Source organism: Pipistrellus kuhlii, unplaced genomic scaffold, assembly GCF_014108245.1.
Source record: "Pipistrellus kuhlii isolate mPipKuh1 unplaced genomic scaffold, mPipKuh1.p scaffold_m20_p_1, whole genome shotgun sequence".
Lineage (NCBI taxonomy): Eukaryota > Metazoa > Chordata > Mammalia > Chiroptera > Vespertilionidae > Pipistrellus > Pipistrellus kuhlii.
In genome coordinates, this window is record NW_023425404.1 from 92,025,008 (window position 1) to 92,051,024 (window position 26,017).

Below are 26,017 nucleotides of genomic sequence, written 5' to 3' on the forward strand. Positions count from 1 at the left end.
AAATCTCACATGGATGTTTTCCTTTTCCCTTCCACTCTCTCTGAAAATCCATTTTAAAAATCTTTAAAAAAATGGTTTAATTTATTTTTCAAATTACTTTTTATAGTTACCTGAGACAACAGTAAATGTTTTAAGTCTCCTGTTTACTATTATAAATTCTTTTTGGGATAGATAATTCTGAAATTATTGAAAGAGATCAAGCTCCAATAGATTAAGTAGGTAGTTGTGGATCTAATATTTGTCTTGAGCTATCATAACGATCACCATTACCAAAAACTGTTAAGTTTTTATCATTTTTTTTATTTTAATATCTGGTGAAACAACATAAATAATATATTTTTTAACAAATGTAGCAGCTTTTCAATTAGGTGGTTATGAGAAACACTGTAGATTGAATATTGAACCCATTGCTAATTATTTTATTTTTAAACATTTTTTAATTGACTTCAGAGAGGAAGGGGGAGGGGAGAAAGAAAGATAGAAACATCAATAATGAGAGGGAATCATTGATCAGCCGCCTCCTGCATGCCTCCTATTGGCGATTGAGCCCACAACCCAGGCATGTGCCCTTGATTGGAATGGAAAACTAAATCCTTTAGTCTGCAAGCCAGTGCTCTATCCACTGAGCCAAACCAGCCAAGGCGCTAATTATTATTTCTTTGCCCATTTTTTATTAAGGTATTACATGTGTACATATCTTTCCATTGCCACCTGCCACCCCACTCCCATGCATGTCCTCACCACCCACTGTCTTGCGACATTGGTTATGCTTACATGCATGCATAAAGTCCTTAGGTTGATCTCTTATCTCCCCCACCTCTCCTAACCTTCCCGCTTAACTATTTGATGCTTTACTGTCTCTATATCTGTCTTTTGGTTCATCAGTTTATAATGTTCTTTATTATCCACACAAATGAGTGAGATCATGTAGTGTTTTTCTTTCATTGACTAGCTTATTTCACTTAGTATAATGCTCTCCAGTTCCATTCATGCTGCTGCAAATGGTAAGAATTCCTTCTTTTTTATGGCAGCATAGTATTCCATTGTGTAGATATACCATAGTTTTTTGATCCAATCATCTGCTGACTGGCACGTAGGCTGTTTCCAAATCCTAGCTATTGTAAATTGTGCTGCTATGAACATAGGGATGCATGTATCCTTTCTGATTGGTGTTTCTAGTTTCTTAGGATTACTGGGTCAAATGGGAGTTCCATTTTCAGTTTTTTGAGGAAACTCCATACTGTTCTCTACAGTGGCTGTATCAGTCTGCGTTTCCACCAGCAATGCACAAGGGTTCCTTTTTCTCCGCATCCTCACTAGCATTTGACATTTGTTCATTTGTTGATGATAGCTATTCTGACAGGTGTGAGAAGGTACCTCATTGTTGTTTTGATTTGCATCTTTTGGATAATTAGTGACTGTGAGCATGTTTTCATGTGCCTCTTGGCCTGCCTTTTGTCTTCTTTCGAAAAGATTCTATTTAGGTCCGTTGCCCATTTCTTTATTGCATCATTTATCTTCCTTTTATTAAGTTGTGTAAGTTGCCTTTAGATGTTAGAGATTAAACCTTTATCAGCGATAACATTTGCAAATATGTTTCTTGTTGATTTATTGATGGTTTCTTTTGCTGTGAAAAACTTTTTATTTTGATGTAGTCCCATTTGTTTACTTTCTCTTTAACTTCCATTGCCCTAGGAGCAGTATCAGTGAAGAAGTTCTTTCAACATATGTCTGAGATTTTGCTCCCTGAGGATTCTGCTAGTATTTTAATGGTTTCCCATCTTATGTTTAAATCCTGTATCCATTTTGAGTTTATTTTTGTGTATGGTGTAAGTTAGTGGTCTAGTTTCATTTTTCTGTATGTATCTGTCCAATTTTCCCAACACCATTTATTGAAGAGACTGTCTTGACTCCATTGTATGTTCATGCCTCCTTTGTCAAATATTAATTGAGCATAGTAGTTTGGATCGATATCTGGGTTTTCTATTCTATTCCATTGATATATATGTCTGTTCTTGTGCCAGTACCAGGCTGTTTTGAGAACAGTGGCTTTGTAATACAGCTTGAAATCTGGTATTGAGATCCCACCTACTTTATTCTTCTTTCTCAGGATTGCTGTGGCTATTTGAGGTATTTTTTTATTCCAGATGAATTTTTGGGGAGTTCTTTTGAGGTCTGTGAAATATACCATTGGTATTTTGATAGGGAGTACATTGAATCTATAGATGGCTTTGGATAGTATGGACATTTTAATGATGTTGATTCTACCAATCTATGAACATAGTATGCTCTTCCACCTTTTTACGTCTTTATCTTTTTTCCGTGTCTTGTAGTTTTCAGCATATAGGTCTTTTACCTTCTTAGTTAAGTTTATTCCTAAGTATCTTAATTTTTTTGGTGCGATGGTAAATGGGATTGCTTTTTTAGTCTCTGTTTCTGTAAGTTCACTATTGGTATATAGAAATGCCATAGATTTGTTGGCGTAAATATTGTATCCTGCTACATTGCCAGATTCATTTATTAAGTTTATTAGTTTTTTGATGAAGTCTTTTTTTTTTATGTACATTATCATGTCATCTGCAAATAAGGACAGCTTTACTTCTTCTTTTCCAATTTGAATGCCTTTTATTTCTTCTTCTTGTCTAAATATAATGGTTAATACTTACAGTACTATGTCAAACAGGTGTGGTGAGAGTGGGGACCCCTGTTTTGTTCCTGTTCTTAGGGGAAATGGTTTTAGTTTTTGCCCATTGAGTATGATGTTAGCTGTGGTTTTATCATATATGGCTTTTATTATGTTGAGGTATGATCCTTCTATTCCCACCTTGTTGAGATGTTTTATCAAGAAAGGGTGTTGGATTTTGTCAGTGGGATATTAAAGTCTCCCATTATGATTGTATTGCTATCAATCTCTCCCTTGATATCCTCCAGGAGTTTTTTTTTTTTTTTTTTTTTTTTTTTTTTAAATGTATTTGGGTGGTTTTGTATTGGGTGTGTATATGTTTACCAGAGTTATTTCTTCTTGTTGAATTGCTCCCTTTAGTATTATGAAGTGGCCTTCCTCATCTCTTGTTATGTCCATCACTTTGAGATTTAATTTGTCAGATATAAGTATTGCTACACCAGCCTTATTTGCTTTTCCATTCACCTGGAAGACCTTTTTCCAGTTCTACATCCTCAATCTGTGTGGGTCTTTTTCTGAGGTTGGTTTCTTGTAGGCAGCAGTTATATGGGTTGTGTTTTCTTATCTAATCCGTTACCCTATGTCTTTTGATTGTGGCATTTAATCCATTTACATGTATATTTATTAATGATAGGTACTTACTGTGTTTCCCCAAAAATAAGACATCCTCTGAAAATAATACCTAGCGCATGGAAAGATAAGACATTCCCTGAAAATAAGACCTAGTGCAACTTTGGGAGAAAAAATTAATATATGACACTGTCTTATTTTCAGGGAAACAGGGTAGTTGTTGGGATTTTTATTCTTTACCTTGTGTTCCTTCTTTTCTCTCTTTCTTTTTTTACAGCAGACCTTTTAGCATTTCTTTATTTTTTAAAAAAATATATTTTATTGTTTTTTTACAGAGAGAAAGAGAGAGAATAGAGAGTTAGAAACATCAATGATAGAGAATCATCGATCAGCTGCCTCTTGCACACCCCCTACTGGTGGTGTGCCCGTAACCATGGTACATGTCCTTGACCATAATCGAACCCGGGACCTTTTAATCCACAGGCCGACACTCTATCCACTGAGCCAAACTGGTTTCGGCTTTTAGCATTTCTTGCATTGCTGGTTTGATGGTACTAAATTCCCTTAGCCTTTTTTTTCTCTGTAAAGTTCCTTCAGTTTTTATTAATAGCCTTAATGGGTACGGTATTCTTGGATTTAGACCCTTCCCTTGCACGACTTTGTATATTTCATTCCTTCCCTTCTGGCCTAATAAGTTCCTTTTGAGAAATCAGTTACTAGTCCGATGGTGGTTCCTTTGTATGTAATTTTCTGTTTCCCTCTGGCTGCTTTTAAGATTCTTACTTTGTGGTTGGTGTTTGTCATTTTAATTCTAATGTGCTTTGGAGTTGATCTTTTGGGGTTCATTCTGCTTGGGACTCTACGAGCTTCTTGGATTTCTGTGGGTTTTTTCTTCCCAATATTGGTAAAATATTTTTGGTCATTATTTTTTCAAACAGGTTTTCTATTCCTTGCTCAGTTTCCTCTCCTTCTCCAAGCCCTATTATGCTTTGTTTCATGTTGTCCCAAAGTTCCCTTAGACTCTCCTCCTGCTTTTAAATTTTTTTAATAAGCTGCTCTACTTGGCTATTGTTTCCCACCTTGTCTTCTAGCTCACTGGTGCTAGCTTCTTATAGTCTATTCTTTTCTTTTTCTTTCTTTTTTTTTTTTTAATAGTCTATTCTTGATGATTTCTATTGAGATCTTTATAGCAGCAATGTCATTTTTCATTTCTTCTTGGTTTTTCTTTGTCTCCCCATGGTCTCTTTTCTCTGGATGAATGGTGATCTAGTTCTCTCTCTTTTGCGTTGATTTAAAGGCACAAAATACAACACAACCAGGTCCAACACACAAGGCACTGAACAGGAATGTATTCATGATATTAATAACCCCAAATAAAAGTGACCACCAGCACAAGGCAAATTAGGGAAAAGGAGAGAAAGAAGAAGAGAGAAAAAGAAAGAAAGAAAGAAAGAAAGAAAGAAAGAAAGAAAGAAAGAAAGAAAGAAAGAAAGAAAGAAAGAAAAGAAAGAAAAGAAAGAAAGAAAGAAAGAAAGAAAGAGAATTGCCAAGAAACCAAGATGGTAGCAAAGGTAAACAACTAATCTGCCGCCTTGCACAACAATTTTAAAACTGCAAGTAAGAGACAAAACGTCTATCACCCAGAACCACAGGAAGGCTGGCTGAACGGAAGTCTTACAACTAGAAGGAAAGAGAAAAGAGTACAAGCGCTGAAAAGCTGAGGTATGGAGGCACGCAAATCCGGCTGGTGGTGGGTGACTGGGTGCATCGTGCGGCTTTTTTTCAGCCTGAAGGAAAACAAGCTCCCCATCACTTTGAAATCCAGTTTCTGGGGACATGCGGGGGACACAGATGCCTTCGGGAAGAAGCTGGTCTGTCAGCCATCGGATCCCAAAGCGAGGGTGACTTTTTTGCAGAGTTGTGCGTAGCAATTATTGTTTACTGCACTGGAGCGGGGACTTGAAAACGCAAACAGGCATAGATGGTTTATGGCAGCCATTGCTGTTTGACACGCCCCAGCTTAGTGACACCCTGAGATCCCGCCCCTGCCCCAAGGCCCCACCTCACACTTTCTACAAACCTGCCTAGGCTCCACACAGCGGCTTTTGCATATAAATGGCCTGCACTATGGCAGGTTAATGAAATAAACTGGAGCCCCAGTCAGAGTGCTCCAAAACTGCCAAGTCCTAAGCAAGGAGGAGAAAACTGTAGTTTTTGCTGTAGTTCCTGCTGGGTGGCCTCAGACAGTAACTGACCTGCACCCCATTGGAGATCCAGAAACTAGTGTATCTAGCGGTTGGTGTGGGACAACACCAGACTTCAACTATTCTCATAAGGGACACAGTCAAGAGGCAGATTCAATGAACACCAAAGCACTACTGGAACAAGCCCTGCCCCATAAACGTATTCCCAGCACAGCAATCTTCCATTATAGACACAGCGGGTCCCCACAGCCAATTGGCTTGGAGGTCAGTTTCTCCCAGTGACACCAACAACAATGAAGACTTAACTACAACAAGGCTGTACACACAGTCCACAAAGTGGTGCACCAAGATTGTCCACATCAGACAACTGGGAGGCTGACCCATTGAACCATATAGGACACCCAGCACAAAAAACTACCCTACCAACTCAGGGAAGCAGCGAAAATGAGGATACAAGTAAACAGATCACAAATGAAAGTAATGGAGGAGAACAAATGATTGGACATAGAGTTCAAATCCACAGTTATAAGGTTTTTCAAGAATTTTTAGAAAAGGCCTATAAATTTAGTGAGACCCTGAAGGATATGAAAGAGACCCTCGAGGATATGGAAGAGGATCAACTAGAAACTAAACATACACTGACTGAAATAAAAAAAATATTATACAAAGACCCAACAGCAGAATAAAGGAATGCAAGAATCAAGTCAAAGATCTACAATACGAAGAGGCAAAGGACACTCCTCTGGAGAAGCAAGAAGAGAAGAGAATCCAGAAAATTGAAGATAGTGTAAGAAACCTCTGGTACAACTTCAAGCGTACTTACATCAGAATTATGGGGGTGCCAGAAGAAGAGAGAGTGCAAGATACTGAAAACCTATTTGAAGAAATAATGACTGAAAACTTCCCCCACCTGGTGAAAGAAATAGACTTACTAGTCCAGCAAGCGCAAAAAACCGCAAACAAAAGAAATCCAAAGAGGACCACACCAAGACACATCATAATTAAAATGCCAAGAGCAAAAGACAAAGAATCTTACAAACAGCAAAAGAAAAACAGTTAGTTACCCACAAGGAGCACCCATACGATTATCAGCTGATTTCTTAGCAGAAACTATGCAGGCCAGATGGGAGTGGCAAGAAATATTCAAAGTGATGAATAGCAAGAACCTACAACTAAGATCACTCTACCCAGGAAAGTTATCATTCAGAATTGAAGGGTAGATAAAGAGCTTCACAGATAAGAAAAAGCTAAAGGAGTTCATCACCACCAAATCCGTATTATATGAAATACTAAAAGATGTTCTTTAAAAAGAGGAAAAAGAAGAAAAAAGTAAAGATAAAAATTATGAACAAGTATATATCTATCAACAAGTGAATCTAAAAGTCATGTGAATTAAAAATCTGAGGAACAGAATAAGCTGATGAATATAATAGAATCAGGGGCATAAAATTGAAGGGGATTGATAATTCTCAGGGGGAAAGGAGTGTCTGAGTGGGGGTTACGGACAAAAATTATACACCTATGGATGAGGAAAGCAGGAGGGAGGTAAGGTCAGAGGATAGGGTGGGGACTGGGTGGAGGGGAGGTATGGGGGTAAAAAAAAGGAGAAACAATTGTAATAATCTGAGCAATAAAGATTTATTAAATTAAAAAAAATAGAAAAAGAGAAAGGTTTGTCAAAATGAAAATGGGAAGAGGAAAAAAAAAGTAAGAGAGTAAAGTAAGAAAATAAGAAAGAAAAGGGAATAAACTATATATATGGGGAGAAAACTCCAGTGGAACAGTCAGTAATCCCAACAAAAGCCAGCAACAAGTACCTGGAGAATAATACAAACTTCAAACACAACTAATATCAAGCGAGGTGAGGGAAAACAGAAGCAAAAAACAAACTAAAACAAAGCACACAAAACAAAATAAAAAATGAATAAGCAAAACAACCTCACAAAATAGTTTTTAAAAATCAATATAATCAACATTCAAGCAAACAAGAAAAGAAAAATAAATTTTTTGATAGTGAAGACAGAGAAGAGGGAGGTGTGATTGGACTTGGAAATTAGATATATAAGTCTGGTGAAATTTTGACAGGATATAAGAAGAAAGAACAGAGAAAATCTAAAGCAGGAAAAGGGTAAGAGAAACAGGATACCAAAAGGAGAAAAGTTAGGAAGTGGTTGATGGAATAAAGGTAGAGTTGAGATAGAGTAAAAAGATGCTAATGATAAGATGAAAATAGAATGTAGAACACTAATTCCATAGTAAAATAAAGAGAAAATAAAACTTTTTAAAATAAAGTTCGAATAGTAGTTGTAATACTAATTGAAAATAAAAATGTAATAATTAGAAAGATAAAATCAAGTTAGGAAAAAAATAGTTTCTTAAAAGATTATAAAAAAAATAAAATAAAATGTACAGTAGTGAAGGCCATTCACTTCCTCTATTCTGTTTGGCACTCCTATTTCCCAGTCCAGACAGTATTGCAGTTCCCCGTGTTCCACCGTTCCTCAGTGTTGTAAGCCAGTCCTGATTTTTTAAGTAGGCAGTGTGTCTTGATTTCTTGTATTCCTTTATATGCAATTACACAAGAGTCCATTTGTGATTCAGCTCTTTGGTGGCAGTGTTTCTGGATTGACCTCAGGGTCTATAGGGCCTCTCTAGCCTTTGATTAGATTCTGCTTTCCCTGTGGCACTCAATACTTGTTTGTGGAAATGGGCTGCCTCAGAGCTGGTTCTCCAAAGGTCACTTCTCACTCTGATCCCCAGGTTCCAGAAAAACAACATTTCCGTGCAGTCTCCCAGGGTTACCCCAACTGTGTAATCAAAACAACTGTGTAATCAAAACAAGTGTGTGAACTCTAGGGCTGCGAACAAATTGCGCATTCCTTTCTCACTCTTGGGTCTAAGCAGCCAGCACACTTTTGAAATTCTTAGGCTGTCCTTTTGCATTAGGTCAAAATGGGTTGCTTTTTAGAGATCCCTTCTGTTAGCAGCTCTTAGGGGACCTCCTTTACATTCACGGATCACGCCAGCCCCAACAGATACAGATTTTTCTAGGTGCAGACTTTCCCCGGTCTTCCATCTCCCACAGTGCATGATTTCTCTGGGGACCAGAGACCTCTTCTTATCCCAGGAGAAATCTGACCTTTCCGTGGTGGAGTGTAGAGCTTTTCTGAATCTGCATGTTTGTGCCAATTGGGGATAGGTGTTCTGGGATTCACAGCTGTTTGGTGGGTGCTGCCGAGTTGTAGATTTTCAGGCTTCTTATTAACATTCAGTTTCCCCTCAAGATGGCACAGTATCAGCATCCGAACTGGTAGCTCTGGGAGGGAACCCAGCCATAGTGGGGGCTGCCCGTTCAGGGAGAGCCCTGTCTAACAGTCCCTCATCTTCTCCTTTAACTCACCAACAAATACTCCTTTTGCAACCCTCAGCTGTTCTTTTCTTTCTGTTCTGGGACAAGGCTCGAGACACATCTGTCTATTCTGCTGCCATTTTTTCCCTCCTCCTAGGGAGCTAATTATTTTGTATTAATTAAGATCTTCATTTTAAAAGTTATATAAAAATATATATATATATATATATATATATATATATATATATATATATAGGCATTTGGAAAATTATAAAAGTATATTATGAATTCAGTAGTATTTTCTTTATGATGCTTATCAAATAGAAGCAGGATTAGTTTTGTTTGTATGCTTGTGCATTGCGTGTAGATCTGTGTACAATTGTTAACAGGTTTTAGTGCCAGCATTAAGCCACCCTCTTAAATTGAGTTAGGTTGTTCTTCATCCTTTTACAGATTCTTGTGCAATTAAAAAAAAAAAAAAAGCTGGACTTGGAGGGTATTATACTGAGTGATATAAGTTAGTCAGAGAAATAAAAGTACCATATGATTTTACTTATATGTGGAATCTAGAGAATAATATAAACAAATAAACAAAACAAAAACAGACTCATGGATAAGAAACAGAGTGATGGTTGTCAGAAGGGAGGGTGTTTTGGGAACTGGGTGGAAAAGGAAAGGATTAAGAAGTACAGATTGGGCCGAAACCGGTTTGGCTCAGTGGTAGAGTGTTGGTCTGCGGACTGAAAGGTCCCAGGTTCGATTCTGGTCAAGGGCATGTACATTGGTTGCGGGCACATCCCCGGTAGGGGGTGTGCAAGAGGCAGGTGGTCGATGTTTCTCTCTCATTAACGTTTCTAGCCCTATCTATCTCCCTTCCTCTCTGTAAAAAAATCAATAAAATATATTAAAAAAAAGAAAAAAAGAAGAAAAAAAAAAAGAAGTACAGATTGGAAGTTATAAAGTAGTCATGGGGATGTACTGGTAAAGTACATTATAGGGGATATAGTCAGTAATATTGTAAAAACCATATATGCTGCTCTTTGAGTATTGGAAATATCAGGGGGAACACTTTATAAAGTGTGTTATTGTCTAACCACTGTGCTGTACACTTGAAACTGATACACAGTGACAATGGTTGTAAACTGTAATTGAAAAAATAAATAAAAAACATTAGCAGAGAATATTATATTTCATAAAAATTTAAGATATATCAGCCCTGTGATCAACTATATTTGATGTTCTTTTAGTTTATTATGTGTTAACTAATTATTTAGGATTTGCAAATCTGGCATGAGTTAATGTTGATAATTTGTGTTTTTCTAGGAATTCATGTGTTGATCAAATATTTAAAATGTATTATGTTTGTGTTCTTTGTAAATATGCTAATATTTAAACGTTTTTCTTTATGGTATTAGCTTTCGGTATTTTATTTTCAAATAATGGGCCTTTTAACCCTGGCAGTTGTTTGCTGTCTGGTTAGAGTGCTGGCCCACGCGCCTAAGGATTGCAGGTTCGAGCCCTTGTCCTGGGGCACATGCAGGAGGCAACCAATCATTGTGTCTCTCTCACATGGATGTTTTCTCTCTTCCCTCCTCTCTCCATCTATTCCACTCTCTCTAAAAAAAAATCTATGGAAAAAATATCCTTGGGTGAGGATTAACAACAACAAAATAAAGGACCGTTAGATATATTAGTTCTGTCATTTAATCTGTTAAGTTTTGTTTTTACATAAGTTCTTTTTCTCTGTGTTAAATTATGGAGCATTTTCAGCACAATACATATAGAAAATGATTTAACTACCTGAATGTATACTTGTAGTCCTCCTACACAAGTCATAAGACACTGCATATAATTGAAGCTCACTTCAATTATATGGTCTTAGGCTCTATAGCAGCGGTTCTCAACCTGTGGGTCATTGGGAACCACTAGTAGGGCTGCCTAAGATCATGGGAAAACACAGGTCTTTACATTATGATTCATTAACAGTGGCAAAATTACAGTTATGAAATAGCAGCGAAAGTAATTTTATGGTTGGGGGTCACCACAACATGAGTAACTGCATTAAAGGGTCGTGTCATTAGAAAGGTTGAGAACCACTGCTCTAGAATCTTCTTTTTAGTTGCTGTTTAAAATTCCATCCTATGAATATAACATAGCTTATCTGTTTTAGTGGAGATTGAGGTTGTTTGTAATTTTCCATTTATAAATAGTACTAGAAGCCTTGTGCATGAAATTCGTGCATGGGGGAGGTAGGGAGGAGGAGAGTCCCTCAGCCCAGCCTGCACCCTCTTGCAATCTGGGACCTCTCAGGTGATATCCAACTGTCTAAACCTGCAGTTGAACATTTCTCTTGCAATCTGGGACTGCTGGCTCCTAACTGCTTGCCTGCCTGCCTGATCGTCCCTAACCAAACCACTCTTCCTGCCTGTCTCATAACTCCTAACCACTTTGCCTGCTTGCCTGATCACCCCTAACCACCTCTGCCCTGCCCCCCGCCACTGTGGCTTCGTCAGGAAGGACGTCTGGAAGGTTGTTCAGCTGTCCAGTCTAATTATCATATTACACTTTTATTATTATAGATTATGATAGGCATTCTTATACATGTCTTCTTGTTAGCATGTGTGAGCATTATTCACAGGGCAATGATTTTCAACCTTTTTAAATCTCATGACACACATAAACTAATTACTAAAACTCAGGCACACCAAAAATATATTTTTTGCTGATCTGACAAAAAATAGGTATAATTTGGTTGTTGTGTTGGCTGTTATCGTTTTTTTATTTGACAGTCTAAGGGAGAAGAGGTCAGTGCACCTGACTAAATAGTCAGGTAGGTATTTCATGTTTTAAAAATTTTTGAGACACACTGATTGAAAATTGCTGTTCTAGAGAATAGTTTAAGGAGTAGACTTTTGTGTTAAGTTATATACACATATTGAGGATACTGATACTGACAAATGACTTCTTACAGGGGTTGTACCAGTTTATCTATGCTAATTAGACTGTACATCTTCCAGACATCCATCCGGACGTCCTTCTGGACAAAGCCATGGTGGTGGGGGTGAGACAGAGGTGGTTAGGTGGCGGGGGAGAGCAGTTAGGGTTGACCAGGCCAGCAAGGGAGGATAGTTAGGGAGGGGCAACAAGACTGGCAGGGGAACAGTTAGGGACAATCAGGTTGTCAGGGGAGCAATTAGGGGTGATCAGGCCGGCAGGCAGATTTGGTTAGGGGCTATCAAGCAGGCAGGCAGAGGTGGTTAGGGGCAATCAGGCAGGCAGGCAAACTGTTAGGAGCCAGCGGTTCCAGATTGCGAGAGGGATGTCTCAAATTGAAGAGGGTGCAGGCCAGGCTGAGGGAGGGCATCTCCCCTTCTCCAACACCCCCCGCCCCCGCCCGCATACATTTTGTTTACTGGGCCTCTAGTGCAAGTATATGAAAATAACCTTTGCTCCATGTTTTTGCTAGCTTACATTTGTTTGTTCCTTTAGAAAAATTTCTTGACCACACTGCTTAGATCCTTTATTTTTAAATGTGTTTTTTTTTAATTTTTAGTAATAATTGCTGAAATACACCTCACAGTATAAGTGTTTTTTATTTTATTATTTAAAAACACTTTTTTTTTATTTCAGAGATGAAGGGAGGAAAGAGAAACATCAATGATGGGAGAGAATCATTGATCGGCTGCTTCCTACATGCCCCCTACTGGGGATTGAGCTCACAACTGGGCATGTGCCCTTGATCGGAATCAAACCTGGACCCTTCAGTCCATAGGCTTAAACTCTACCCATGGAGCCAAATTGAGCCAAACTAGCTAGGGCAGTGGTTGGCAAACCACAACTTGCAAGCCACATGCGACTCTTTGGCCCCTTGAGTGTGGCTCTTCCACAAAATTACCACGGCCTGGGCGAGTCTGTTTTGAAGAAGTAGCATTAGAAGAAGTTTAAGTTTAAAAATTTGGCTCTCAAAAGAAATTTCAATCATTGTACTGTTGATATTTGGCTCTGTTGACTAATGAGTTTGCCGACCATTGAGCTAGGGCATAATGTTGGTTTTTAGAAATCACATGTGTTTTTTTTAGTTTTATTGTGCTTGTGTAACCTGCTATTTATTTTGGTTTATAAAAATATTTTAAATATATCTGAAAGTATATGGTTTTATATTTAATCTTTGTTCATTTTTAGTTTTACTGTATTTTGTGAAAGTAATGTGCCTAAAATTGTTTTTGTTTTTTGAAATTTGAGGATTGGGCAAAAGAAGGTATATTTTTCAAAAGAAGGTATATATATATATTTTTTTGTTAATCCTTATTTGAGGATATTTTCCTATTAATTTTTAGGGAGAGTAGAGCAGAGAGGGAAAGACAGAGAGTAACATTAATGTGAGAGAAACACAGCTATTGGTTGCTTCCTGTACATGCCCCCACCAGGGCCCAGGCTGGGGAGGAACTACAACCAAGGTATGTGCCCTTGACTGGAATTGAAACCGGGACCCTTTGGTTTGCAGGTCTATGCTCTATCCACTGAGCCAAACTGGCTAGGGCAAAACTTAAAAAAAAATATTTATCTGTCATTAATTGCTGGTGTCAGGGTAATATTGTATTCTCTTGTTTTATAACTCATTTCTCCTTGTAGTCTAATCTGCTTTGCTTTATGTATTTTATATTATCTACATAAAATTTTATGAAAATTTTATATTATATATGGATGCTTTATAAAATACCTTGTTTTACCATTTCATGCTCACCAGTGTGGTAAAAGTAAAAAGTCTGATAATATCAGGAATAGTCAAGGTTTGAAGAAATAGGAAACTCTCAGTACTGCTGCTGAGAGAATAGGTTGGTAAAAACTGTGTACAGGAGTTTGGCAATATCCTATAATGCTGAAAATGTGTAGACTACAACCTGGTAATTTTGCTTTTAGGTATCTATTTCAGAGAAACTCATGAAAGCATATGCAGTTATATTTATTGCAGTTTATTTTCCAATAGTGCAAAAATGTAAGTGGTGTTAGTGCCTAAAAGTAGAATGGATCACACATTGTGGTAATTGATATAGTTTTGTGCTATATAGCTTTTAAAATGAATAAGCTTGATCTAACTTATCAAGATTGGTAGATCTCAGAAACATGGGAATATGATTTACAGATAAAAGTTAAATTCACTTGACAGTATAAGATAATGTTTATGAAAACATCTAATATGTACTGTATGTATAAACTGAAATGACACATATCAAATTTATGATAGTATTGGCCTTTAGAGAGTGAGATTTAAGGAAGCATCAACTCTATCTTAAAGTTTAACATCTGTAAATAAAAAGAAACAACTGAAACATAAATTAGTACACATCACAGTTTTTCTGGAACTCAAGAAGTATTGTTACTATTCAGTTCTTTTCTCCTGGTTAGGAGATTATGGTTGATCATCTTAAAATGTTAATACTATTTTATATTTTCCATATTCAAAACAATAAAACATGGTTCTCTATTTTGATCAGAATGAAAACTTTAATTTTAAAATACCCTTTTGATTTCTTTTTTTGGGGAGCGTCGGGGGGTCTGGGAGTGGACACTGTGGGACACATGTTTAAAAATATTTAAAATAAAATTGATTTTAGAGATAGGAAGGGAGAGGGAGGGAGAAATAGAAACATAGAGGAGAGAAAAACATTGCTGCCTCCTGCATGCCCCCTACTGGGGGTTGAGCCTGACTAGGAATTGAACCTTTGACTTCCTGGTGCATGGGTCAACACTCAACCAATGAGCAAAACCCACCACGCAGGACACTTACATTTCACTTTGGCCAATATTTAAAATTCCCAGTGTTATTGTCTTTCTTTTACTCTGTTGTTTACTATTTGCTAATCTCAATTTTTTCCTCTATGTGGCTTTTCAATAAATAATTCAAACCATTGTTATGAATCTTATACATTGAACTTTTCTGCTGTACAGGTTAAAGAAGAGGTGCTATTTGAAGCATTAGTTACAAGGAAGACTGTGACAGTGGGAGAAAAGCTTATTTTACCATACAGACTAACAGAGGTATGAGTGGATTTTCTTTGGATCAAAGTACTCTGATAATTTTTAGAAGTTTGGGTAGTGTTATTTCTCTTAACACAAAATGAAAATAACAAGAAAAGGTGTTGATTAAAGTATTTCTGGGCCCTTGAAATTTGTGAACTTTCCATCAACTTGGAAACTTAAAGTTGAATGTGATTTTAAGGATTTTTTTTTTTAGTCTTACATTTTTCTTAAAAGCTATTAATTTGTCCACCATTCTTCTTAAGTTTCATGTTATTAATATGGGGTGAAGAGATGATAAATAGAATTATAAATGAGCAATATTTGACCTAATTGATTATTATTTTTTTAAACAAAATAAATAAATATTTTTATTTATTTCAGAGAGGAAGGGAGAGGGAGAGAGAGAATCATTGATTGGATGCTTCCTGCACACCCCACACTTTGGTTCGAGCCCACAGCTGCAACCTGGGCATGTACCTTGATTGGGAATCAAACCATAACCTCCTGGTTCATAGATTGATGCTCAACCACTGAGGCAGTGTCTTATCTTTTGGTATTTCAGACTCTCCTGGTTTATTTTTTCAGTTTTTATTTTTTGTTTGTTTGCTTTTTTTTCTTTCTTTCTTTCTGACCTTTGAAAGATGGAATGCCCTATGACACAGTCTTATCTTTTTCTCTGTATTCTTTATTTAGATTATTTTACCCAGTGTATGACTTTAACTGTATAATGAGGCTTCCAGATGAGATTTATTATTATTGTACTATCCAGGTGTATAGAAGTAAGAAACTTTATTATTTTAGTGTAATTTTATGAAAGTGATAAGAAATGAAATTGAGAATTATAAAAATAGGACAGCAATATGAGATTAGAAAACACAAGGGTGGGGAAATAATGATTGAACTGTAGAGAATGCTTTATGGGCTGATGTTGATCCATTTATCCCACTTTTTAGGTCCCTCCTAACTTGTAGGTACCTATAAGTCTACATGTTTTCATTATGTATGTCATGTATCTTATGTCATATTTTATAGTGTCCAACTTTGAGAGCTCCTTTCTAAATAGCAGAAAAAACCAAACTGTTTTTGCATAAGGTTTCATTGCTTTTGTATTTCCTTTAACAACGTTTTTAGTTATAAAACATTTTAACTTTAAATTTAGCTTTCTGAGATTATATTTATAGCCTTTGCTTTATTTTTTATTTATATTTGTTTAGTTTATTTGCTTAGAAATATGTGCTTAGGAATGTGCTAGGTATTAAATGTGCTATGTGTTAAAATGAGGAGCAGTCCTTAAGGCTTTTAGTATTTCATCTGAAGATCAGTGGAAATTTCCAAATAACTCTTCACTCTGGCAGCAGTGTGAAGAGTTATTTGGAAACGAGTATATTAGTTTCGTATAGCTGTGTAACAGACTTAGCCACTTAATACAATTTTATTATCTAACAGTTTCCATGGATCATGTCTGGGCACAGGTTAGCTGGGTACTCTGCTCAGGGTTTCATCAGGTTGAAGTCAAGATGTTTGTCAGGGCTGTGTTCTCATCTGAGAATCAACATCCTCTTTCAAGTTCACAGGTTGTTAACAGGGTTCAGTTTGTTGTATTTGTAGGACTGAGATCCTGAATTTCTTGTTGGCTGTCAAGGGCCATTCTCAGCAGCTAGAATCCTGTTCACAACATAGCAGTTTGCTTCTTCAAGGCCAGCAGGAAAATCTCTGATGAAAGAAATCAGTTTCTTTTAAGAGTTTTCTCTGATTAAGTCAGCTCTATCCAGGATGATCTTCCTATAAATAAAAAAAAAAAAAAGTGTTGTGTGTGTGTGTGTGTGTGTGTGTGTGTGTGTGTGTATGCTGTTTGGGGCCATAATAAAATCTTTAAAATCTCTTTATCTTATGACAATTAGTGGGATGAAATTCATCATAGTTACAGTCCTGTTCACACTTAGGTTATATACATGTGTTATAGAACCTGTACAGGGAATCTTGGGGATCATTTTAGGATTAGAAAATAGTGGGCAAGAGTGAATATGGAAAGATTAATTTGGAGGCTGTATTAGTACTGAGGAGAATGGTGTTTGCTGCTTTGTCTAGAATGGTAAGATAATGGTAGGGAGAAATCATTATAGTTAAAACGAAAGAAATTTAGATGGTAAAACCAACAGGATCTGTCAGAGATTTGCTAAATGGGAGGCAAAGAGGAAGAAGTAAGGTCAAGGATGAATCCTAATATTCTGGTTCGTACAACTATAAGAATAGTAAGATAGGAAACACTAAATGAGATCTTGTTTGTGTGGGAAAATATTAATTGATATTGGGCTTATTGAAATTAAACTGTGTTAGGCAAGACTGCATTTCAGAGAATAAGGGCTGAAAGTATAATATTGGGAGTTGTGGAGTAAATAAGTATTGGCATACTTTGATAAATCTGGATTCTATTTAATCATATTTTATGAAAATAGTTTCTAACTCTAAACCATAAATATAGTTGGGGCTTAGTTTTTAATTTAATATGAAAGTCTGTCTTTTAACTAAAAAATTAACCCATTATATTTAACGGGTTGAAATAACCAATATATTGTCTTCTTCTTTTTTGTATCTGGCTTGTTTTTTTAGATTTATAATGTTTTACTTTTGCTGAATATGATTAAATTATCTTCATTTCCTTTTCTCCCTCTGGGAAAAATAAAATGGCAATTATTTCTAGACTATGGTTTTATTGGTATTTTAAAAGGCGAAAGATTTATGCAATCTGAAGAGAAACCAGAGTATTGATTTTATTGGTATTTTAAAGATACGTTGTTGATAACTTGCATAAGTATAGAATACTAGGGCAAAATTCCTTTTTTCTCTCAGAACTTGTAAACATCTTCCAATTATTTTCAAGTTGATAGTGTTAAAGATATAGAATTTGATACCTCTCTTCTCTTTGGTAGTGGTTTTTATGTAGCAGTAAATTTTTTTTTGGTCTAGAAACTTGAAGTTTTTTTTCTTTTTAACAAATTTAGAAATTCAGCCATCATCTGTATGATCTCTATACAGCAAATGTATAAGCAGTAGTCTAAGAGTCACGACTCACAGGTTGAGAACCGCTGCTATAGAGCCTAAGATCCTCGGAAAACAAAGATCTTTACAGTACAATTCGTTAACAGTAGAAAAATTACAGTTATGAAGTAGCAATGAAATAATTTTATGGTTGGGGATCACCACAACATGAGGAACTGTATTAAAGGGTTGTAGCATTAGAAAGGTTGAGAACCACTGGAATAAGTAGAGAATAAGTAGAGAATTTGGTATTGGAAGATGGTCCAGCTGTTAATCATTACTCTTTACTTCCTCTAAACTTCAGAACTGAATATAAATGTGTACCTGAATATACAAGTTTCAAAATATGTCACTAGGTGATAAATATATAAATGATTGTATTTTAAGTGCTAAGACTTAAGATTATCTAAGACATATGTCCCCCCACTTTGTTGTAGTACTTTTTTTTAATTTAAAAAATGTTTTTATTTTATTTTACTTTTTGAGAGAGAGAGAGAGAGAGAGAGAGAGAGAGAGAGAGAGAGAGAGAGAGAGAGAGAGAGAGAGAGAGAGAGAGAGAGAAGGGGAGGGGAGGGGAGAGGAGGGGAGGGGAGGGGAGGGGAGAGGAGGGGAGAGGGATAGAGAAATAGAAGCATTGATGAGAGAGAAGCATCATCAATTGGCTTTCTCCTATACACCCCATAATGGGGATGGAGCCCGAAACCCAGGCATATGCCCTGACCTTAACTAGAATCTGTCATCTCTTGGTTCATGGGTTGATGCTTAACCACTGAGCCACACTGGCTGGGCGGTTGTAGTACTTTTAAAATGTTGAATTTTCTTTAACTAGTAGAATTTGTGTTTTAGAACAATTTCAGATTTACAAAAAAATTGAGCAGTTAGTCTACAGTTTCCATAAACTGGGGCAAGTTTGAAATGAGGTAAAATAAATTGCATAACTCTGTAATGAAAGAATTGTTACTCTGTGTAGGGATGGAGAAATTCTAGAACTTACTATTGATTACAAGCTGAAGATAACCAGGAATATAGTTGTAGTGGTATTATGGTTATGTTTTAAGAATCTGACTGGGACTCTAACATAATTGATGGCCTTTTTGCTAACAGATTTATTGCTTTCCACTTTAGATGGCAAGGTTAATTTGTTTGTAAACTTCCTATTATACCGTCTTTACCAGGTGAAATATATACCCGTATTTTTCGGACCATAAGACGCACTTTTTTCCCCCCAGAAGTGGGGGGAAAAAGTCCCTGCGTCTTATGGTCCAAATATAGCCTACACATATACTTTAAAAAAAAAGTTTTTTTACTTGCCCTGCTCTGTGTGGTCTCTGGGTGCTTGCCCGGCTCTAAAATGGTTCTAAATGCTGCTGTTTACTTTACAGGGTTGATTACATGTGTTTATGACTGTGATGTTGGGTTTTAATGCACATAAAATATTTTAGGACACTATTTGTTTCAGAATCTTTTTTTCTTCATTTCCCTTCTCTAAAAACTGGTGCGTCTTATGGTCCGGAGCGTCTTATGGTCCGAAAAATACGGTATACCTTAATTTTCAGTAAAACTATCTTGAACTGAATAACCTACATTTTTTCTGATTTTTCCAGTTTTAGCCTAGATTCTTTGAGTTGGACTAAATCAATGAATGTATATAGAAAATTTATAGCCTATTATAATTAGAAGGTATTTATATTGAGAGAAAACTTAATTTTTAATTCATGATAGTAAGCTTTTTTTATTTAGTGAGAACAAAACATACTTTGTTATAATATCTTAGTTAGATTATTGCTAATTTCACTTTTATTCCTAACCCTCTCTCTCTTTTTTCAGGCTGTGACAGTGAGGAATTCCATGGCTAAGTCTTTATATAGTGCCCTATTTGACTGGATAGTTTTTCGGATTAATCATGCACTTCTGAATAGTAAACATTTGGAGCAAAATACCAAGGTATACATTTATAAATTATATATTTTTTCTAGAAAATGGTTTTAATAAACTGGTTAATACATTAAACTTAAAAAGTCGGAGTTATGTAAGAGTCATCTTTTTATCTCTATTCCCTGCTGTTTTCTTCCTTATTTCTGTTTTTATTATTCTGCTTAGAGGAGCTGTTAACCTGTGCCTTTTTTCTTATGTACTTACATTTCTATAAATGTGCATATAGAGTTGCTTTTAAACATAAAAATACAATTATACAATTGTCATTGTAAGAAATGTCCTAATTTGTTGTGGATTTCTATGAGCTAATTTGAGCCAAACTGACGACATATGCTGAAGAGCAGCAAGATCTCAAGTACTGTGGAGAAGAATATTTTTGCAGTTTCTTTTATGCAATTGAAATTAGGAGGAAACTAAGGAAGATTACCTAAAGGTGGGAGGAGGCAACAGAATAGTTAAAATTATGTGCTGTCTTGAGAGTTAATACCCACTTCAAGGGTTATTACTTCTGGTTTTTCAAAGGTGTATTAATGTAGATAGACTGAAACAGTGGACATGGCTGGCTTAAAGCTTTTCACCAAAGAGGTTGTAGGCCTGGGACATGACTACCCACAATGAACTGCCTCATTAGGAATTTATGAGTAGATCACCCTGTGAGGTTACTTTCCACAGAACCCCCCTTTTTGTCCACATTATCTGTATTGCTTCTATGTGTATTGTTTTTTAAAACTTAGTATGTCTTGAAATATAGCTATACCTCATTATTTTATTTTAATTGAATGTATTATGGTGACATTGGTTAATAAAATTATATAGATTTCAGGTGTGCAATTCTATAATACATTCTCTGTGTATTTATTGTGTTTACCACCACACATCAAGTCCCCTTCCATTACCATTTATCCCCCCTTTACCCTCTTTGACCTCCCCTAGCTTCCTTTTTTTTTGTAATCACCATAGGATTGTCTGCATCTATGAATTTATTTTTTGTGACAAATATTAAATATTTGCCATATTTATATGTTAATAGTTTTTATTAATTCCTTCACCTTTTTAACCTGGTCCCTAACCCCCTCACCCTCTGAGAGTTGTCAATCTGTTCTCTCTACCAATATCTATCTCATTTTTATCAATTTTGTAAATATATAGTTTGGATGTGTAACATAAATTCTCCCATTTAAAATATATTAAATTTTTTATTGTTAAATAATAATGTAAAAAATATTCTTTGCATAATTTGTCTAGGACAAAATCCTCAAAATAAATTGCTGGATTCAAGGATATATATGTTTAAAATTTTGGTAGATGCTGCAAAATTGCTTTAAAAAAAACAAAAACCTGCACTTGCATCAGTAGTGCATGAAAGTGCCCATTTCCCTGCTAACACCTTTAGTCACATTGGATATTCTCAGAATTTTCATTAGGCTAATCTGACAAGGAAGACTAATCTATTTTGTTACCAATGTTTTTAATGATAGATGAAAACTGAGTATCTTATATTTTCTCTGTTTTATTTCTTTTCTTTATTTTTTCTATTTTTGTTGTTTATTTTATCTTTTTGTTATTCCTTTTTAGGATTCATTGTGTATATGAGACTTTTAGTTTGACGTACATTGCAAACATTTTCTCTCTAAAGATTTATGTTGTGCTTTTTGAAATTTTAAATTTTTGTGTAGTTCTGTCATTCTTTTATTGTCCTGGACCTTATTTATTTATTTATTTATTTATTTATTTATTTATTTATTTATTTATTTATTTTACATTGGAAGTCCTCTTCCAGCCCAAATTATAAAATATTTATTCTCAAACATTTAGAATATAGTTTTTTATATTCAGATCTTTTTTTTCCAATTGGAATTTACTTTTAATATGATAGACTTTAGAAATTTAATTTTAATAATTTCATATTCATTTTCTAACACTTTTATGGGATGAATAGTTTACCTTTATAGGTTGATTAGAAATGTCATCTTTAATCCTCTTTCTCAGGGAGATCAGGTGTATTGTCCCTGTCCCTGTAATGGACAGGGTGCCAGCCCCCTTCGGGTCATGTCTTTGGTGCTGGTGGCTTCCAGTCTGCAGGTTCTATCCTCAAGCTTGGGGACACAGGGAAAAGAAAAAAGAAATGCCACCTGTATTATTTAATTTGATTATTATAAGTATAATATTGCTTTTATATGAACTTTTCATGCTTTATATGAGCCCACAGAATATTAATTTTAATTATAATCTAACTTACCAAATTAACTTATTTTTGAAGGTCATTATTTTCGTAAGGGCTTAGAATTTAGTCAACAGAATTAATCAAACAAAATACTTTTATTTTGGGAGGTGGAGGGGACAGTAGGAATTTTATTGATTTAGGTACTTATGGAAAACAAAATACTCTTAATGGAAATTTTAAAAATATCTCTCACTATCACTCATTACATCATTTTGCCTAGTATCTCTCTCTGTCTTTGGTGGAAAAAAATTATTTTCATTTAACCAAAGTTGCCATACAACTGTATTTCAAGAATGAGGTGGAGTGGTGAAAAGAAAGTATGTATTGGGGGTATTAGAATTAAATCCCTATCATCAATAGTAAGTAGTTAGAAGATAATTTCTACAAGTGAAATATCAAGAAATAGAAAAATAAGCATTTGTATACTATATTATACTATGCTATACTCTACCATACTATACTATACTATGCTGTGCTATACTATACAAATACTATACTATTCTATACCAAACAGCTCAATGACTTGAGAATTGTTGATATTAGGGTGCAGAAATTTATGAAGATTATATTGTTGTGTTTTGTTGTAATCCTTTTAGAACTATTTAACATTATAATCGTTGTACAATTTTCTTTTTTTAATCCTCAACCAGTGATATTTTTCCTATTGACTTTTAGATAGAGTGGAAGGGAGAGGGAGAGACAGAGAGAAACATCAATGAGATTGGTTGACAGATCATCAGTTGGTTGCCTCCCGCATGCCCCTGACCAGGGACCATGTTCCTAACCACGGCTGGGAGTTTGCAACTGAGGTATGTGCTCTGACTGGAATTGAGCCTGGAACCCTTCAGTCTGCAGGCTGATGCTCTATCCACTGAACCAAACCAGCTAGGGCTACAATTTTTTGTTTTTTTTTAATAAAATTTTTTAACTTCAAGAAACCATATATTCTAATATTCAGTTTTATTTCTAGCTTGTACAAGGCTGATTAAACATATTTGTTAGCTTGTTTTTTAAAGCAGGATTCTATTGGATTATGGAAGTCAAAGTAGAAAAAATTGCGTGGCCCTCTTGGTATAAAAACAATGCATTGCCAGTAGGTGGCCTAGTAGTACTTAAGTAACTTAATTCCCGTAGCCTGTTATTTCCATTCCATTGTCACTTGGAATTGAGGAATTCCTGAAGTTGAGAAAACTGGCCAGCGTCCCTGCTTTGTACATTTCTTTAGAATAATCAGTGGGTTATGTTGTTTAAAATTTTGGATAATAAAAGAATAATTAGGATAAAAAGAAAAAGATGAAACTAAAGAGAACTAAAGTGTTTTTTATTTGTGGTATAATGTGGTTGAACGTTGGCCCCCAAAACCTACTCTCCAGTACTGAAAAAAAACTTTGAGGATTTTGTTTCTTATTATAAATACTATTTATGAAATAAATTTGAACATCAATTTTTAATCATAATTTTTTTCCTGCTTTGTAGACTTTATCCATTGGTGTTCTTGATATTTTTGGCTTTGAAGATTATGAAAATAATAGCTTTGAACAGTTCTGCATTAATTTTGCTAATGAACGTTTACAACACTACTTTAATCAGCATATCTTTAAACTGGAACAGGTAAGTACTAAGTGCATATATGCTTGTTCCCCTGCAACTCCTTCATTCCCCACCTTCACATACACACATATAAATTTTTGATTCATAGTCATGATAAGCATTTAAAAAATATTTTTATTAACGAAAGAGAGAGAGAAAGAGAGAGATACAAAAGATGAGAGAGAATCATTGATTGGCTGCCTCCTATAGGTCCCACAGTGGTGGAGCCTGCCACTCGAGAGCATGTGCCCTGACTAGGAATCAAACTATGACCCCCTGGTTTATAATAGTTTAATACTCAACCGCTAAGCCACTATGGCTGGGCCATGATAAGCATTTTAAATATTACATTTCAATACAGAAAATGTAGTCTTCACATTAATGTAAGTAAATAACATGTCAGACCATAGGTTGTAAGATATATTATGCAGGGTTTTGTTGTTTTTTAATAGGACCCAAATAGATTCAGTAATATGTCTTTGAAAGCACCTTTGAATGAAAATTGGGTGGGTTTCGCCAAGACCTGTTTGGCTCAGCGGTAGAGCGTCGGCCTGCGGACTGAAAGGTCCCAGGTTCGATTCCGGTCAAGAGCATATACCTTGGTTGCGGGCACATCCCCAGTAGGGGTGGTGCAAGAGGCAGCTGATCGATTATTCTCTCTTATTGATGTTTCTAACTCTCTGTGCCTCTCTCTTCCTCTCTGTAAAAAATCAATAAAATATATTAAAAAAAAAATTGGGTGGGTTTGTTTTGAGTTTCTGTTACTGATTTTTTCTTTTTCTTTTTAAAAAAATTAATAAATATTCAGATTATTACAATTTTTCCTCTTTCCCCCCCATAACTCCCCTCCACCCAGTTCCCACCCCATCCTCTGTTCTTACTCCCCACTACTGTCCTCATCCATAGGTATACGATTTTTATCCAGTCTCTTCTGGTACCCCCAGATCCCTTTCCACCTGAGAATTGTCAGTCCACTCCCTTTCCATGTCCCTGATTCTATTATATTCACCAGTTTATTCTGTTCATCAGATTTTTTATTCACTTGATTTTTAGATTCACTTGTTGGTAGATAATATATTTGTTGTTCATAATTTTTATTTTTAACTTTTTCTTCTTCTTCCTCTTCTTAAAGAATACCTTTTAGCATTTCATATAATACTGGTTTAGCTTTTTCTTATTTGTGAAGCTCTTTATCTGCCCTTCAATTATGAATGATAGCTTTACTGGGTAGAGTAATCTTGGTTGTAGGTTCTTGCTATTTATCAGTTTGAATATTTCTTGCCACTCCTGTCTGGCCTGCATAGTTTCTGTTGAGAAATCAGCTGACAATCATATGGTTGCTCTCTTTCTTTCTCTTGCTGCTTTTAATATTCTCTCTTTGTCTTTTGCTCTTGGCATTTTAATTATGATGTGCCTTGGTGTGGTCCTTTTTTGATTTCTTTTATTTGGGGTTTTCTGAGCTTTCTGGACTCATAGGTCTATTTCTTTCATCAATGGGAGAAGTTTTCGGTCACTATTTCTTTAAATAGGTTTTTAGTATCTTGTTCTCTCTCTTCTCCTGGCACCCCCATAATTCTTATGTTGGTATGCTTGAAGTTGTCCCAGAGGCTTCTTACACTATCTTCACATTTTTGGATTCTTTTTTCTTTTTTCTTTCCCTGTTGCATGTTTTTTGCTTCTTTGTATTTCAAATCTTTGACTTGATTCTTGAGATCCTCTAGTCTGCTGTTAGATCTCTGTATAATATTTTTTATTTCAGTTACTGTATGTTTAATTTCTAGTTGGTCTTTTTCATATCCTTGAGGGTCTCGCTAAATTTATTGGCCTTTTCTAGAAAATTTTTGAAAAAACTTATAATTGTGGTTTTGAAGTCCATATCCAGTCATTTGCTTTCTTCCATTTCTTTCATTTGTGATATGTTTGTCTCTGCATTTTGGCTGCTTCTCTGAGTTGATAGAGTGACTTTGTGTACTAGGTGTCCTATAGAGCCCAGAGGGTCGACCTCCTCAGTTACCTTAGGTGGACACTCTTGGTGTATCCCTTTGTGGGCTGTGTGCACAATCTTGTTGTAGTTAAGCCTTGATTGTTGTTGGTATCACTGGGAGGAATTGATCTCTAAGCCAGTTGGCTGTGAGGATTAACGGTGTTTATGCTGGGAGAACTTCTGTGCTGGAGATACCGTTATGGGAGAAGACTTGCAAAAGCCTCTGTGCTCAGCTTGAATGGAGCAGAGTCTCAGGGCAGAGAATCATTGGTTTTCTGTCACCCCTGCCCTAATAGGCCCCTGTGTCACACTGTCCCGTGGTGATCGCTGTAAGCACCTCTGTGAGAAAGCCGCCCTCGAGTTCCACCCACTGCCAGACAGTCCAGCTTCTCCCCAAATGAGTCTGGATCCTCAGAGT

The 26,017-nt window shown here is 35.8% G+C and overlaps 1 protein-coding gene and 1 pseudogene across 14 annotated transcripts in view; both read left to right on the plus strand.

Annotated features, from left to right (window-relative positions):
• Positions 1-26,017, plus strand: part of MYO9A (myosin IXA) — a 384,919-nt gene that overhangs the window by 117,771 nt on the left and 241,131 nt on the right. For 13 of the 14 annotated variants that reach the window (XM_045587331.1, XM_045587314.1, XM_045587304.1 and 10 more), the window contains 3 exons: positions 14,756-14,845; positions 19,694-19,810; positions 23,502-23,636. In XM_045587331.1, coding sequence (XP_045443287.1) covers positions 14,756-14,845; positions 19,694-19,810; positions 23,502-23,636 — 342 coding nt within the window. The remainder of the gene's footprint in view (positions 1-14,755; positions 14,846-19,693; positions 19,811-23,501; positions 23,637-26,017) is intronic. The other variant, XM_045587323.1, reaches the window with a different exon arrangement.
• On the plus strand, positions 21,777-21,910 carry LOC118710348 (annotated as a pseudogene).